This window comes from Lentinus tigrinus (assembly GCF_003813185.1).
Source record: "Lentinus tigrinus ALCF2SS1-7 unplaced genomic scaffold L226scaffold_13, whole genome shotgun sequence".
NCBI lineage: Eukaryota > Fungi > Basidiomycota > Agaricomycetes > Polyporales > Polyporaceae > Lentinus > Lentinus tigrinus.
In genome coordinates, this window is record NW_027137922.1 from 747685 (window position 1) to 763508 (window position 15824).

At 57.2% G+C, this 15824-nt stretch overlaps 6 protein-coding genes across 6 annotated transcripts; 2 read left to right on the plus strand and 4 right to left on the minus strand.

Annotated features, from left to right (window-relative positions):
- Positions 1 to 267: 267 nt before the first annotated feature.
- L226DRAFT_546034 (uncharacterized protein) lies at positions 268 to 1577 on the minus strand (the record flags this gene model as incomplete). The annotated part of the gene is made up of 4 exons (XM_067682390.1): positions 268 to 789; positions 976 to 1045; positions 1149 to 1247; positions 1393 to 1577. 4 exons carry the CDS (start codon positions 1575 to 1577, stop codon positions 268 to 270), a joined length of 876 nt encoding a protein of 291 aa, XP_067535230.1.
- An 813-nt stretch (positions 1578 to 2390) lies between these two features.
- Positions 2391 to 3447, minus strand: L226DRAFT_463636 (Nep1-domain-containing protein; the record flags this gene model as incomplete). The annotated part of the gene is made up of 6 exons (XM_067675801.1): positions 2391 to 2429; positions 2485 to 2669; positions 2729 to 2771; positions 2833 to 2900; positions 2960 to 3101; positions 3160 to 3447. 6 exons carry the CDS (start codon positions 3445 to 3447, stop codon positions 2391 to 2393), a joined length of 765 nt encoding a protein of 254 aa, XP_067535231.1.
- An 860-nt stretch (positions 3448 to 4307) lies between these two features.
- On the minus strand, positions 4308 to 6375 carry L226DRAFT_535525 (PRTase-like protein). The gene is made up of 9 exons (XM_067680926.1): positions 5676 to 6375; positions 5543 to 5611; positions 5421 to 5486; positions 5319 to 5357; positions 5210 to 5261; positions 5056 to 5138; positions 4844 to 4900; positions 4705 to 4781; positions 4308 to 4649 (listed from the first exon to the last, which is right to left on the minus strand). Exons 1-9 carry the CDS (start codon positions 5901 to 5903, stop codon positions 4637 to 4639), a joined length of 684 nt encoding a protein of 227 aa, XP_067535232.1. The 5' UTR covers positions 5904 to 6375; the 3' UTR covers positions 4308 to 4636.
- Positions 6376 to 7578: 1203 nt separating this feature from the next.
- Positions 7579 to 10336, plus strand: L226DRAFT_523451 (glycoside hydrolase; the record flags this gene model as incomplete). Its single annotated transcript, XM_067678817.1, has 8 exons — positions 7579 to 8179; positions 8305 to 8606; positions 8698 to 9104; positions 9164 to 9197; positions 9252 to 9338; positions 9393 to 9422; positions 9476 to 9845; positions 9900 to 10336. The coding sequence occupies 8 exons, from the start codon at positions 7579 to 7581 to the stop codon at positions 10334 to 10336; spliced, it is 2268 nt and encodes a 755-aa protein (XP_067535233.1).
- Positions 10337 to 11351: 1015 nt separating this feature from the next.
- Positions 11352 to 12685, minus strand: L226DRAFT_80472 (uncharacterized protein). The gene is made up of 7 exons (XM_067687255.1): positions 12451 to 12685; positions 12326 to 12396; positions 12143 to 12264; positions 11998 to 12085; positions 11783 to 11938; positions 11579 to 11722; positions 11352 to 11524 (listed from the first exon to the last, which is right to left on the minus strand). The coding sequence occupies exons 1-7, from the start codon at positions 12578 to 12580 to the stop codon at positions 11456 to 11458; spliced, it is 780 nt and encodes a 259-aa protein (XP_067535234.1). The 5' UTR covers positions 12581 to 12685; the 3' UTR covers positions 11352 to 11455.
- Positions 12686 to 13218: 533 nt separating this feature from the next.
- Positions 13219 to 15696, plus strand: L226DRAFT_535528 (thioredoxin-domain-containing protein). Its single transcript, XM_067680927.1, has 9 exons — positions 13219 to 13541; positions 13606 to 13742; positions 13798 to 14122; positions 14178 to 14414; positions 14468 to 14567; positions 14617 to 14823; positions 14885 to 15172; positions 15234 to 15374; positions 15437 to 15696. Exons 1-9 carry the CDS (start codon positions 13396 to 13398, stop codon positions 15602 to 15604), a joined length of 1749 nt encoding a protein of 582 aa, XP_067535235.1. The 5' UTR covers positions 13219 to 13395; the 3' UTR covers positions 15605 to 15696.
- Positions 15697 to 15824: the final 128 nt, after the last annotated feature.

Here is a 15824-nt window from a genome sequence, read left to right on the forward strand (position 1 = left end):
AGGTCTCAAGCGGATCATACTGCAATGGCCGGTCGGTCAATAACCTCAAGGGGATACAGAAGAGTCTGCACGTACTTTAACAGCATTACAGAGGGTGGACGCAAGACCACTGATTTGCAGATATCGCACCACCACCAACACAGAGCTGAAGAAACTGTCCCCTCGTTTGAAAAGTAAACTACTACAAGGCCGGCCTTTGTCCCCTCTCGCCATCCTCTCGCACCCGTCAAACCGTCCCGCAGTCCTACAACCTATACCACCCAGCGCTCATAGGCTGTTGGGGTTCCACGGACCCGCATCGCTCATGGAGCAGCCGCCAGGGCACTGGCACTTGCCGCCAAACTCCTTCGGCAGGTTCTCCTCGGGGACCTGGTCGAGGAGCTTGGGGAGGTACTTGTCCTTCCCGCCCAGGATCTCGATCTTGGCGACGGTCGCGGGGTCGAGCCAGGGCTTGATGATGTTCCAGGTGCCGGAGAAGGCCCAGGGGGCGTTGATGATGTAGAACTTGCCCATCGTCTCGGGGTAGCGGTCCTGGCCGATGCGCGACGCCTGGAGGACGTAGTCCCGGACCTTGAAGAAGGACATGAGCGAGACGTTGTACAGGTCGAGGATCGTGCACGACGTCTCGACCGGGTACCCGACCATCTTCGAGCACGCGGGGAGCCGCTCGTGCAGAAACTTCTCGTATTCGTAGACGAGCCGCTTCAGCTGACGGTCCGGGTCGGTGATCTTGTACAGCGCATTGACGTCGAGAAGGCCGAGACGCTCGACGTAGAGTGGGCGGCCCTCCTGTGGACGTGATGGGGTGATGAGCAGGCGCGTGTGCGTGTGTGGGATAAAGGGTGAAGGCGAGGGACAGGTGAGTGAGGAGCGCGGGAGGACGATGCGGCGCAGGAGTGGATAGCATTGTGGAACGGAGAGAGTGCGTCAGTCAGCACGCGGAAGAAGAAGCGCAGAGCAGGCAAAAATACTCACCTTGTCGGTTTTATGGTAGTACTGGGGGTAGTACTTGTCCACGAGGGCCTTCTCCTTGAAGTCAAAGTTCCTGCACGAAGAGGAGGGCGGACATTGTAAGCACGATATCGCGGAGGGGAGGGCGGGGCGGGGCGAAGGGGACGAATATGAACGTATGGCGCGCGGACACTCACTTCATCAAGTCGTCTATGCCGAAGTCGATCCGCCATTGCTCGCAGTCAAGCAGCATGACCTTTGCTGCTTCGACATCGAACTTGCGTGCGCGCAAAAACCTGCAGAAAGGAACGAGACAGTCAGCACTCTAGGTTATAGACCTCCCACGGCTTGCAGCCACGCTAGCCGACCGCACGCGCCACGACACGTCGATGGCAGGGCAGACGGGAAGCACAGCGAGGACGAGTGGGACTACAGACGCACCTGAGGAGCGTAGCATCATCGTGGCGCTCGGGGACGAACTTGCCTGCGTCCTGGACCTCCTTCCTCAGCTGGTCGAGGGCCTTCTGCTGCTCGGGGGTGAGGTTGCCCAGCCGCCCCGGGGGAGGCTTGTAGTTCGGGTTGGTCACGCCCGGGGGCAGCTGGCTCACGCTCTGCTCGGTGCTCATCGTCGTGGTGCTAGGTGGAGGCGTGTGGGGCGTTTATCGTGGGGGAGATCGTGTATTTGTACCGTCTACTTGCTCTGGTTTGCGCTGTATATTGTAGGGTCGTGTACGGGGTATTGTGAGCAAAGGGTGTGCTGGCGCAGGCTGGGATGGCGAGGAGTGGGGAGGAAGGGGAGATGATGAGGCAGAGGAGAGGGCTCTAAATGGAAATGATCATCTTTAGCCACTGGCGCTCCCCCATACTGTGACTGACACGCGGGATCTCCGCTTTGCGCATCCTCAGACAGCGACGAGATACGACGTGGCGAGGGCGCGACGGATGGGCACGGCCTTGCGATGTTCAATGCAACGCACGACGGGCGCAACGAGCTGGTACTGCTACAAACACATTTTGATTACTGGTGTACAGAGCCCGGGATCGCAAGTTGAGTCGCGATATGCGCCGGGCCCATCTACTCGGGGTGTGTTGAATACAACTATGGGCGGCGCAGTAGCCAGCAGGGTGGGCGCGCGTATCGTACTATATATCGGCGCGCTATGGTCGTCGCCAGCTGTTCGTGTCGTGTGCGTGAATGTGGGTAGGGGATGATGATGTGGGAGAAGGGGGAGATGGGGCAGTGTGCGTGGGGAAGGGAAAGAGGAAGGTGGGATTTATGCAGTTGGATGCGTGCAGGTTGAAGTGCAGTGGTAGTGAGCAGAGAAAGAGTGGCAGAGATGTACAAGACGTCAATCAAATCCGACAGTACCCAAACAAAGATCGAATAAAGAGGGCGTATAGCAGGTGTATTTCGAGCAATCAGCACGGAAGCAAGGTCTTTAGATGATGTCCCAGAGGTCCTCCAGCGCGCAACAGAACTACACGTCCTTGTGTCAATATCTCGTGTACAACACACATGTCACTGCTGCTCACCTTGCCGCACGCTACCGACGCACTCAAGGGGTATTCGCTGATAGCAATCTTCTCGTCCACAATACCGTCTGCAAAGTCGTCCTTTCCACGGGCCATCGCACCGACAAACACCGCGATGTTGTGTGTCTCCGGTAACGTGGGCAGATACTTGGACAGCTTTACTGTCTGCGCATCCCCAGAGAGTGCTGCAGATCACAATCGCGTCAGCACGCTGGTATCAAACGTGCAAAGGGGCAGGACGTACTGAGCTTGATCGTGTTCGCGGGCAGATGGTCCGTGACAGGGTTCTTGACGTACAGATACAAGATCAGTCTGCGATCTGGGGTAAGAAGCGCGCCGTACACGAACCTTGATGACCTTGAGCAACTTTTCAGGCCCGTTAACACCCCTGATCGAGAGCTTGTGCAGAAGTTGCACTGTGCACGCGGAACCACTGAGTTTCGCGAAAATTTGTGCAAAGGACAAGACAACATACCCATGAGCCCGCTGAACCGCTTGAACGTGCGCGGGATGCGCACATGGGGGTTGACTTCGATGAGCACGCCTTTTGCGGTGTGGATGTACACTTGCAGCAGCCCGGCCTTGTTGAGTGGCGAGTCGAGGAGTGTCAACAGGCACTACGCATCTCTCGCTCAAAACCCCTGTTCGTCTTTCTGGTATACGCGAAAAACGCACCTGATGGGTGATATCCGGCCGCGCATCGGCGATGTCCCTGCCCGTCTTCGCCAAGATGCCCTGGTGGTCGTCGCAGTTGAGGAGAGCATACTTGACGTCGCCCTCGCGCCCGTTCTTGCCCCGCCCCGCGGTGCTAACCCTATACGCCTCAAGACACGCCTGCTCCAAAATCACATACAGCCGCCTTTGTGTGGACGCAGGGCCACCCCTGGCGACGTGGGCCTGGACGGGGAGCATGAGCGGGTTCGCCTCCTGCTTGAGGGGGTTGTTCGACTGCTGCTGCTGCATTTTTCGCGCTTTCAACGACGAGGGAAGCGGTTTGGTGGGACGCTCGTGTGGTGAGGCGTGGCCGTAGTTGCTTTTTGAGTCGGCGAGGACAGAGGTGGTGGTGGTAGCTGGTTGAGCAGCGGGCGCGGCGGAAGAGCCGTCCCGGTGGTCAATCTGCATGGCATCTGCGTACGGCTCCGAGTCACGGGGCTGCGTCTCCTCCTCGCTGCTCGAGTCGTCGCTGGAGCTCGAGGACTCGGCCGGCCGCTTCTCGCGGGCTCGCCGCTCGTTTGGGGGCGTGGACTTGGGCCGTGCTGGAACCTCGGACAGGGAAGCGCGGGGCTGCTCGACTGGCGAGAGCACGGGGCGGGTGATGTTTCCGGAGTGTCTGCGACGACGGGGGGCGGCAGTAGCGGGCGACATCGTAGCAGTAGCAAGAAAAGGACAGCAGGGAGGGGAGGGCGGGGTGAGAAGGAGGGACGGATGTGGGGAGTGGGACGAGCGCGAGAAATAAAAGAGGGCAGGGCACAGCAAGCTCTATGCTGGGGATGAGTAGGCGATCGGCCAAATCACAGGCGGACAAGTCTCGTAAGCGGCCTCTACGCCTCTCGCTCGCTCTTATATGTACAGTAACCTCCTCCCACCAGCTACTCTTCGCATCTTCGTCTCGTGCAGGCTACTGAGCCTATCTAACGTGCTTTCCACGCCTGTGAGTCTGTCGCCGCAACACCCACGAATGCGCCCGCCATGCATCGCGCCCACATCTTCGGAGCACATAGCCGATGCATACAGATCCAACCCCACACTCGTCAACGCAGCCGATACCCGTCCCCCGCAGTCCCAAGCTCCAGTCTGCAGTCGCTCGTAGTCGGCCATTCAGCTGTCGTCTGACCTGTGCGATACGCCGAACACTATCCGGGTCAAGCGACCCCTTGCGGGCTTACCTCAACAAGGCAGGTCCGCACCCGGTCCTCCTGCTTTCCTACAACAGGCGGATTTCATGCACGGGGATAGACATGAGTCATGACGGCGATGCGCCGTACGCTGCCGTACGTGCATCCAATGGTACTATACATGCCTGAAGCGTGCAGCACGTGGACTCCTCCGATGCCCTCTTCGCAGATTCTCAACCTATACTTGTCTCCAGGCGTGCCGCCGTGCCAGTTTGCTCGCTATACATAACCGTGGCTGAAGTTCTTAAGAAGATGCTTCATACGCAATATCTGTCGCAGTGAATGAGCCCCACGAGGTCTTCGAGTGATATCGATGGTCACGCACCTCCTCTCGCCGAAATCGCCCAGTCCCGGGATGATATACGCCTTCTCGTTCAATCCCTCGTCAATCCAGCCGGTGATCTGCACAAAAAGCGTACCGTTCAGTTGTGCACACGACCCCGAGTCGCCGCTCCACGACTCACCACACGCGTCTGCGGATACTTCCCGCAGAAGTTCTTCAACCCTTCCGGCGACGCGATCTACACCCCGCGGTTGTCAGCTAAGCTCCTCCTTGACATTCCATGCCCAGTGCTGTCATGAATGTCATAATTGCTGTGCCCGTCCCACTACGGGTTGGGGACGTAGCATGCCAGACAGACACGTACAGCGAGCAAGGTGTCGCAGAGATACGCACCAGATTAATGAAGATGATACGGTCCTCGGGTACGCCGTGTTCTTTGAGCACCTCCACGGCCTTGATTGCCGAGCCTCCCGTCGCTGACAGCGGAAAGCACAGTCAGTCACCCTCGGGATCTACGCCTGACGTCTCCACCGCCCCAAGTACTCACCAAGCATGGGATCGAGCAGCAGTACGTACCGCTGTGCGATGTCTTGCGGAAGCTGCCGTACACCCCGCAATCAGCTGTCGTGCACGTCGCAGCATGTGTAAATACGCACCTTGGCGTAGAACAGCTTAGCCTGAGCGGTCTCCTCGTCCTGATGTAGTCATCATGGTCTGTTCAGCGCTCCGAGGGTGTATGGTTTTGAGTTGGGACGTACCCTCTGGATGAGGATTTTGCCAATTCGTACACTCCGGCAAACCTCCCTCAAGCCGACTTCCATTGCCTGTTGCGCCCATCTGTATAAGATGCACTGTGGCTACTTCGGGAGTGTGTGCGTACCTCTCCGGCCCGCAGGATCGACACTCCGCAAATCTTGCCTTCAAAGCCGACGCCCTCATACGTCGCGCCCTGCGAGATCGCATGCTCGGTCACCGGCCGTCCGACTGGTCCGCCTAGATATGCGAAGACGTACCGTGGGGGTTGTGACAGTCTTGGGGATGACTGGGAGGTGGTTCAGGCCCTCCTCGACCAACAGCCGGATGATGCGATCCGAGTAGAAGAGGAAGTCTCCGCGGTTGGTCTCCTTGTCCCGGATGATGGTGAACAACGCCTCGAGCTGGGCGGTTTGCGGGAGCGTGAAGACGGAGGGCGGGAGAGAGGCAGGCGTAGACTGCGAACTCGGAGCGGTTGAGATGACCATGGTGTCCCGTGCTCTGCGTTCCGTTCTGGATGTTACACGGAGCTGTGTGTGAAGTCGCGAAGATGGACGTTCACGATCTCGTAGTGAAGGTAAGAAGCAAGAGAGGGTACCAAGAAGGAGCGTTATCGATACAGAGGGCCGCTAGGGGGTCGGAAGCCGGAGAGAGGGCACGGGAGTGGTCGAGGTCAATCTCCGACTTATAGAGTCGGATAGACATGACAGCTTGCTCCTAGCCGCCGATCATATCCAATGCCATATCGCCGCGCCCTCTGCTCATGCTCTTCGCGTTCACCGGCAGAGGTTTTACCGCCGTAGTGGAACGTTCTCTTCACGGGCACGGAAGTACAGGAGGGCGCGTACTTATCGAGGGGAGAGCGCGAGATACGCAGGAGGCGGCATGCATCATTTTCCGAGGGGCATTTATACCCTGCCGAGGATTGTTTGGCGATCGCAATCTGGGTTGGAACTTGGATGTGTTTCGGTCGTGTGATAGACACTACGCACGGTTCTCGCGGTGCGGGACGCGTTGGCAGCCGTGGATACGGGTGTGAAGGATGCGTGGATCACCGTGTACTCGTAGAGAAGCGCAGCGTGGCATTCAATGCATATGTTTGAGTTCCCGGTAGCGTCAACGGACTTCTGAGTGAGAAGGATAACATGACCTGAGATTCGCGTGGATGCATGGATGGATGAGATGATTAGACGATCGCAGGTGTCGTGGCGGGGATGTGCCTGGCGTCGGGGCGCGTCGTTATCCAGGAAAGAGGTATAACAGGTAATAACCATTCTTGCGCACTCCCGCCGTCCTCCCGATGCCAACTGGTGCCGCCTTGCAGCTTGCTCCCACAATGCCAACTCTAGTCTCTACCCGCCCGTGTGTGCTCAAGAAACGTTCTCGGGCTAGACCGCCGCCCGTACCAACTCTCAACCGTACAACGTCCGATGACCATCCAGGGTCTTTCGTGAACGAACTGCCGCCGTTTCCTCGGGGGCCTGAGGTACGTCATTTCATCGCGCAGACTTGTCGCATTTTGATGCTAGCTGAACTCTAGATTCAAGAATACATGGCAACGAAGGCCTGAAGAGGAGCCAGTGCGGCAGTGCCGAGACGGCGAGCGAGTCGCACGTACGGGTAAGCGTCTTCCGACACGGAATCCTCCCGTTCTCCGGGCTGCCTAGAGCTGCCACCTTCGTCAACGACTGCGTACAAAGCTGCGTATGCGACATCGCGCTGCACGCAAGAAAGCCTGCCCGTGAACCCCTGAAAGTTGCAATGCACTGAGCACTGCTGCAGCTGGATGGCATACCTACTTGGCATGAAACACGGGCATGCTAAGCCATGCTAAGCGAGGACGAGGACGATGCGAGCGGTACGCCATGATATCTGCGCACTCGCGACGCAAGTACTCTTTGATCGCGAAGTCTTGGGTTCTCCACCCCTCCCCGGTCTAATTTTGTTTTCCATATGCTGCTGCGCCCATTCTTATCGCCTTCGAACCCTCTCGGCACATCCTCCAATCCCATCTCCTATCAATAGCTTCTGTGCGGAGTGGGAACGGCCCCGGTCCCCCGTTCAAGGCCATTTTTCAACACAACATGCTGCTCGCCCTCGTCCCTCGCGCTCTCGTGCCCTTCCTCCCGCCAGGCCTCTCCCCAGAGTCTGCCTCCGACAACCATGTCCTCAGGCTCCCGGGACGACCTCCCCGCCCACTCTCCCTTCGCGGACGACGCCTCTGCACGCCAATCGGTCGCTCTCCTGGATGAGAGCGTGGCCGCCACGCCCCTTGCTAATGCTTCCGCCACAGCAGAGAGCCTTCAGCTAGGCACGCCGCCTACGCCATACGCCAACCCCTTCTCCCCGCCAGAGACTCCCGCGCGCAACTCCTACATCGGCAGCGCGACTGCGTCTCCCGATCCGTCTCGCCCGATACTTTCGGAGGATGCCAACCGGAACGATCCCGGAGCACCCCTCACAGAAGCAGGGGTTCTGTCCGAAAAGCCTCGTCCTATTAACAGGCGAAGACGGCTTTTCATCTGGCTGGGCGTTGGTGCGGCCGCGATCGTCGTGGTGGTGCTCGCCGTCATTCTTCCTGTCTACTTCACCGTCATCAAGAAGAGCAGCAGCAGCAGCGGCTCAGGCGCGTCAGGGGGAGGCAGTGGGGGAAGCTCGACAAACCCAGAGTCACCCACAGGCGCGACGTCTGGCGGCGATGGGTCGGTGATCACTCTCTCAGATGGGTCATCGTTCACCTACAGCAACAAGTTCGGTGGTTTCTGTGCGTCTTGCGTTCCAGACTCTCGTTCCCACCCCATGCTAACTTTGATTCGTGACATCATAATTGATGCTCTTCACCTTGTCGGCATCTCGTCAACTTGGCACCTTCGCTGTTCCTATCCGCAGGGGTGGACGACCCGACGAACCCGTACAACAACAGTGCACGGCCGAACTCATGGACTCCCGCCCTTAACGAGCCATGGGACTATTCCAGCGACAAGATATATGGCGTCAACCTCGGCGGCTGGCTTGTCCTTGAGCCGTTCATCGTCCCCGCGCTGTTCGAGAAGTACCAGAATGTCACGCCCAACGCGGCTATTCCGGGCGGACAGGCGGTCGACGAGTGGACACTTAGCGTCGCGATGCTCAACGACACGAGCGATGGTGGGGGTATCGGGCAGCTCGAGGAGCATTACAAGACGTTCGTTGTAAGTGCCGTGTTCGCCATGCGGCTTCCAGTCGCCGCCACGCCCTTCATTGCCCTGATCATCTTATTGAACCGGTTCTTCCATATCACAGACGGAGCAAGACTTTGCCGAGATCGCTGGCGCGGGGCTCAATTGGATTCGTCTCCCCATTCCCTACTGGGCGATCGAGACCTGGCCCGGAGAACCGTTCCTCGCCAAGACTGCATGGAACTACGTGCTTCTCGCGTTCAAGTGGGCGCGCAAGTACGGCTTGCGCATCTATCTTGAGCTGCACACCGTCCCAGGCTCGCAGAACGGGTACAACCATTCCGGCAGGCTGGGCCCGATCAACTTCCTCAATGGATACATGGGCATTGCGAACGCGCAGCGGACGATGGACTACATCCGCTACATCGCAGAGTTCATTAGCCAGCAAGAGTACGAGGACGTTGTGCCGATGTTTGGGATCATCAACGAGCCGCTCTTGGGCATCATTGGACGGGACCAGTTGACGCGGTTGTGAGTGTTCCCGATTGGCATGGTTAAGGGATGTCGGCTGAGTGTTCCGGGACGGCCAGCTATCTGCAGGGGCATGACATGATTCGGGATATTGTGAGTCTACAATGAGCTATCGCGTTCCCGTCGGACCTGACCGTTGTCGCCCAGACCGGAATTGGCAAGGGCGCGTACATTGTCATTCATGACGGCTTCCAAGGCACAGGTTCGTGGAAGGACTTCTTGCCCGGATCCGATGTACGTCCGTCCACGTTGCGGTCTCTAGTTCTAATCGGCTCACGGTCCTTGCAGCGCATTATCCTGGATACACATCCCTATGTGGTAAGTGCGGCTCGCGGGAGACTCGCTGGGACTGCGCTGACTTGTCTTGGCAGGCATTTGGCGGTGACTTCGACCATCCTCTCGACTACTGGCCCTCTGTTGGATGCCAAGCATACTCCAACAACCAGTCCCAGCTCGACTTCGGTATCACGATCTCGGGCGAGTTCAGCGGCGCAATCAACAACTGCGGCAAGTGGGTCATCGGTGTCGGGCAGAACTCCACGTACGCGCAGTGTCCTACATGGAATGACTGGCCTAATTGGACGCAAGACATGAAGACTGGCATCAAGAACTTCGTGATGTCGCAGATGGACGGGATGGGTCTGCCTGGGTATTTCTTCTGGACGTGGAAGGTTGGCAACTCGTCCGTCACGGGCAGGGTTGAGGCGCCGCTGTGGTCCTATAAGCTCGGACTTGACAATGGTACGCTCCGCGGCTACGTGTCGTCTTCCATGACCATGCTGACTATCTTCTCAGGATGGATCCCGACCGACCCCCGTGAAGCGCAGGGACTCTGTGTATCTCTGAACCTCGGCGGGTCCACTCTGTGGAACGGCACCTACGAATCATGGCAGACTGGTGGTTCTGGCGCTGGTACCATCGCTGCGACCGCGCTCGCGTCCTTCTCCCAGTATCCTCCGCCCGCTCTCTCGAACGTTAACGGTGCGAACCCTACCCAGCTGCCCATGTACACCGCAACAAGCGCTGTGCCGACCCTCCCGACCCCGAGTTTCTCGGCTGCGACTACCACCGGCGGCGATGGCTGGGCCGATCCCGCGGATACGAGCCTCGCCGCGGTTCAGATTGCGGGATGCGTATACCCGGATGCGTGGGGTCCCGCGGTGGACTCGACGGCTCTGGTGTGTGGTGGCTCGACTGTTGCTGCTGCGGCAACTGCGGCCGCGACTGCGTGAGGGACTCTGGAGTGTATGTTGTTATTCCTAACGTGCACTATGCAGTTTCAGCGACATCGGATATGATATCCTTCTCGTCTGCGCTCTGGACATATTCTGATGCGATTAGATGTAGACCACGCGCAGAGGACTTGGACGCTTGCGACTCAGCTTTGGTCGGCGTACGGACCGTACTCTCGTACCTTGACCTGTTACCTATGTAATGTAGTATCTATCGCCTACGCTTACGCGCATTCGAACGCTTTCATGTTGTTGTCTGTATATCTCGTCGTCATTTACTGTGCATATATAGCTAGCTAGTACTTGCTCATTGGTAACCCCCCCCCCCCCCCCCCCCCCCCCCCCCCCCCCCCCCCCTCCCCCCCCCCCCCCCCCCCCCCCCCCCCCCCCCCCCCATTGCCCACCATGAACTTGTCACGGATCTCTACCTCCATGCTGTCCCCCATGATCACTTTGTATAGACACTCAGAAATGGCTTAGCTACTTTCGTCGCTCATGTCCACAGTCGTGGCACTTGCAACGAACGACAATGCGAAATCTGAATGGAAAATCACCATTACGTTCTCGACCGATGTGTGCTCGTAGCGTCTCCGCGTGTTCTATCTTGAGCATCATGTCCATGCACGTCCATATCGCAAATCTCGATCGAGCCCTGGAGCTAGAGACTAAATGGGGAGGATGCGAAGAGGTACCTTGAGCCTTACGAGTGATAATTTGTGGCAACTGAGCTTCTCGTACGTCGCTCCCATTTCATGTTAGAATATCTACTTGAACTCAACTGGCACCGTTACCCGCAGAAGTCTGCGGGATCCGCAGTTAGCGCAGGTTACTGGCAGCACCGATAAACACCCTCAGCAGCGCTATGTAGCAGGATGACAGCGCTCACTCCAGAGCATGGACTGACAGATAGCAGGTAGCACCGGTAGCGCGCTCACCATGTCATTGGCGAATTATCATGATATATGCCTTCACTGGGTGCTAGATCCACCAGTTTTGACTGGACACTATTGACGTTGCCGCCTTGATAGAATACAACATCCAAGATGAACGTATAGACAGTGATGTTTCCAAAGAAACTTCCAGGTGATAAAGCCGATTGCATAAGGATTCGTGGTAGCGTTATACTGACCACGATGAGCTCCTCCCTATATCGGAGTATCTTAGGGATGGGCGAGGCTCTCTCAGCATCTGGCGGCAACGACTTTAGGCCAACATCTGAAAGCAAAGCGTGGATATACGCACAACGCGTATTGGGACAGGCGGGCCGTCCCATGATGGGTTGTCGATCCCAAGCCAATCTTCCCCAACGAGTCGGTACCCGACTGTCTCGTAGAAACCTTGCGCATCTCCAGTGATGACGAACGTCTTCCGGCCTTGGGCATCGGCCTGATGGTAACTCAGTCAGTTTCGTAGGCAGTAGTGAAGAAAACCGGGCGGGAGGTGTACCATGTCGTTCACGATGTTGACAAGGGCCGTCCCGTAGCCCCGACCTTGCTTCGAGGGTGAGGTGGCAAGGACTTGGATTTCAAGCATCTCGTTTATTCCTGGACCGAGCACTAGCCTGATCAGAGCTGTTATCCTGGTACGGAACTCCAGCTTCCTCTGCACATCATTGCAGTGAGCACATACATGCATTCACGCGTACCGGATTTATACTGTACCTTATGCAGCTCTGGCGGGTCCGCACTATTCAGTATCGGATTGATAATCTTTGAGATGGGACCTGTGTCATTGTTGCCGGGCACTCCGCTGGAAAGCATGAGAACATTACTCGTGGTGTCATTTGGAACACAGAGCCAGACGTACAAGTAAAGAATCGCATCACCATGGTCGATGGCGAGGATGCGCCCGGAACGTATGGCTTCTGCGAAGCCGACAGTGAAAGATACTGTCCCACGAAGCTCTCTGTAGGGTGTCGGGTCTGCGTCCTGTGCATTATTACAATAATGATATGAAGCGACGCTATCTATTAAGAGGTGGGTGACTCACCTCCATGTATCGGTTGAAGGAGTTGTAGCGGAATGCGTCCTGAGCAGCACGGACGGCTCTCGGGAGGTCATCTTGATGAAGCACAAGGTCATAGATAGCTCACATAGGACAGGGAGTTGGCTCACGATATCGTAATGGTTTGACTGTTGGGTCTTCCGGGGTGTACATCGGGCGCCTGCGTGCGAATAGTCGACGAGTCTTACGCTCCTTGCGGATGCGAACCATGGCTTCCGAAGTCCCCGTAATGCAGATCATGGCGAGCAGAGGCCGTTATGTAGCAGGTCGGAGCCCGCGCCCGCAGCAGGGATAGAATGCGTCGTGGACGCGCAGACACGACAGATAGCGTCCTAGACGAGTTGTGGACGGTGCTGCGCAGCTTGGCACTACGCGGGGCGGGTGTTGGCTGATCGTAGTTCGTTAGGTACCTCGAGTCGGTCCGCGTGGCACACAGATACACCACCAGAATCAGTGGTTTGTATTGTATGTGGCCTCGCCGCAGAAATCGCGCAGCGGTGCTGCGGGGTAGACCACGAGGTGAGTCGGCGGGGTTGGACGGGCTGCCTGAGCGTTCGCCGCAGTTATTGAATTTTGAGGCTTCACTAAGGTGCTCAACACGCGATTGATCACGGTGGCTAACATGCATCCGGTCTCATGAGGTGGTAGATTCGTGCTAGCTGCGCGTGAGTTTACTCCTGCCAGGTGCTGCGACATTGGTGACAGTGTTGAGACTCACGTTGCACATGCATCTGACATTACGATAGTGAGAGGGGAGAGAAGGCTTTTTCGAGGATTCCTCGAGGTCCTTTCGAACGATATGCTGTTGATGTTCCAACGGTCAAGGTGAATTCAAGAACAAGGCTGCAGGCGCTCGAGCTTGATCGAGGCTCGGGAGTTGTCCACAGCCACTTCATCAGGTTACGGAAGCCAGCTCGGCCATTGCTTGTCCTCCAACTCTCCGCTTGTCCTCGTCCTTCTCTTCACATTCGCTACCTGGAGCTTTGGATCTGCACAACATTCTCTAACTTATCCCCCCTGCTACCGCTTAGGCCGGTCTATACACACGCGCCACGATGCTCGCCTTCGCGCGGCTCTCGTTCTCTCTTCTCGTCTCATCCATCATCCTCGCCTCCACCGCCCTTCCGGTCGAGTCCTCTGAAACGGAACTCCTGGTCCTCACTCCGGATGACTTTGACTCTACTATAGCGAACGGCGTCTGGTGCGTGCACGAAGGTACTGCCCAGGTCTTCCCGCTGACAGACGATGTCACCTCCGCTTTCTAGGTTCATTGAGCACTTCTCACCGTATTGCCGTCATTGTCGTGACTTCGCACCGACATGGACTCAGCTGGTGGAGGAGACGGAGAAGAAGGCAGACCCAGGTATCCGTCTCGCTCAGGTTAACTGCGCTGTACACGGAGGTGCGTTTGTCAGCTCGTGTGCCCGATGCGCAGTCTCGTCTGATACCCACCGGAGACCTCTGCCGCAAGAATGGCGTCGAAGGATACCCCCAGATGAACCTATACCGCGACGGAAAGTACCTTGAGACGTTCCGACAGTCCCGGGATGTCGATATTCTCACCAAGTACATCACTGCCCACGCCGAGCCTCGCAACCCTCCTGCCCCCGAACCTCCCGCTGAGGAGCCTCCTGCCGCTGCGTCGGACGATGATGAGCTGCTGGACGAGATCGTGCACCGGGAGGCTGCAAACCCGAATGGTGTCGTCATGTCGCTGGATGAGAATAATTTCCAGCAGACTGTCGACAAAGGCCATGTGTTCGTTAAGTTCTTCGCGCCTTGGTACGTCCTTCAGCCCCCTCCTTCCGTGATAATGCCGACTCAGCTGCTACTGTAGGTGTGGACACTGCAAGAAGCTGGCGCCGATCTGGAAACAACTAGGCTCCGTCATGCAGAACAAGCTCAATATTGCCGAGGTAGACTGTGAGGCCCACAGTGCACTATGCAAGAAGGAGGGAATCACTGGCTACCCGATGTTGCATTACTATGGCGGCAAAGGTGCTGGCCAGACGGAGTACACTGGCGGTCGCAAGATCGAGCAGTTGCAGGCGTTTGCCGAGAAAGTTGCTGGACCGTATGTGCTTCCTTTAGCTGATTGGGAGAACCGGTACTAATGTCACAATGCAGTGGTGTTCAGGAGCTCAAGTACGGCGAGCTGGAGACTCGCGTCGCTGAGCAGTCGGTGTTCTACCTCTTCCTGCACTCGCCGTCAGACAAGACGCTCTTCGTATGTGGTGCTGCTCTCTGCAAAGGGCTGCTGCTGACCATCTCTGCAGAAGCAGGTCGTTGAGGCTTCGAATGTGCTGTTCGGCTCTCCCGCGCTATATACGTCTACATCGTCTTCGTTCTACGACCATTTTAACATCCAGCCCGGCACCGCTGCTGTCCTTGCCCTCAAGGACCACGATCCCAACGCACCAGCCGCAGTGTATAACCTGCCGAAGTCGCTGTCCACGAAGAACAAGCAAGAGCTTGCTAATTGGGTATGGGCGAACATCGCTTGACCTTGAGTTATACCGGATGCTGACAGACAGACTTGTGCAGATTATGCGGAACCGCCTTCCCGGCGCGGTTGAGCTTGACCGGGACAACTTCCAGGACATCATGAATGCGCCCCATAAGCCGCTTGTCGTGATTGTTGCAACATCACAGAACGACAAGGCGCAAGTTGCCAAGGAGGTTATTGGCATCGCGCGGAAGTGGAGGGACGCGAAGGAACAGGCACCAGTCGTCTTCACGTGGATGGACGCCGATGCGTGGGGCAGCTGGCTCAAGAGCATGTATGGCATCAAGGCGAACATGCTCCCTATGACTGTGGTTGCGGATCATTCAGTGAGTGTGCTTGTTAATCTAGGTAGAACTGTCTGCTGAAGGCGCTGGCTGGTTCACGCAGAGACTGGTGTATTACGACACTGATCCGTTTGGCGAGGCTGTGAAGCTGACTGCATCGAGCCTGTTTCCGACAATCAATGGCGCCGCCAGGGGCACGCTTGCGCACAAGAACTCGGAGAACTTTGTGGAGCGTCTGGCCAGGGTACGTCCCGATTACGAACTTGAGTCATCTTCGTGCCCTGTCTAACGCGTCGTTGTTCGCAGTATCTGAACAATAAGTTGATTGCGCTCGAACTTTATGTGGTCAACAACCCGTGGCACACCGCGTTCTTTGCCATGATAGGCATGATTGGATTGGGTCTGGGCGTAAAGAAGCTCCTTGCTGAGTCTGATGAAGCGAGGGACATGCGTAAGGGGGATCGGTTAGATTAGTATGGGCCATTCCTTTCTGGTGCTGTGGTTGGGTGTATGATATATTGTGTACGGTTGCGCTTGACTCGTCCGAGTGGTTTCAAGTATACGCGGTAAGGTGACGACTCTGTTACTGGGTGAAAGGGCTGCACGGTCACCCAACCGACAGTCTAGACTCCAGACCCAAGGGTCTGCTATGAAGCGCCTGTGGTGCGATACGCGATCACGTGTGCTACGCGCG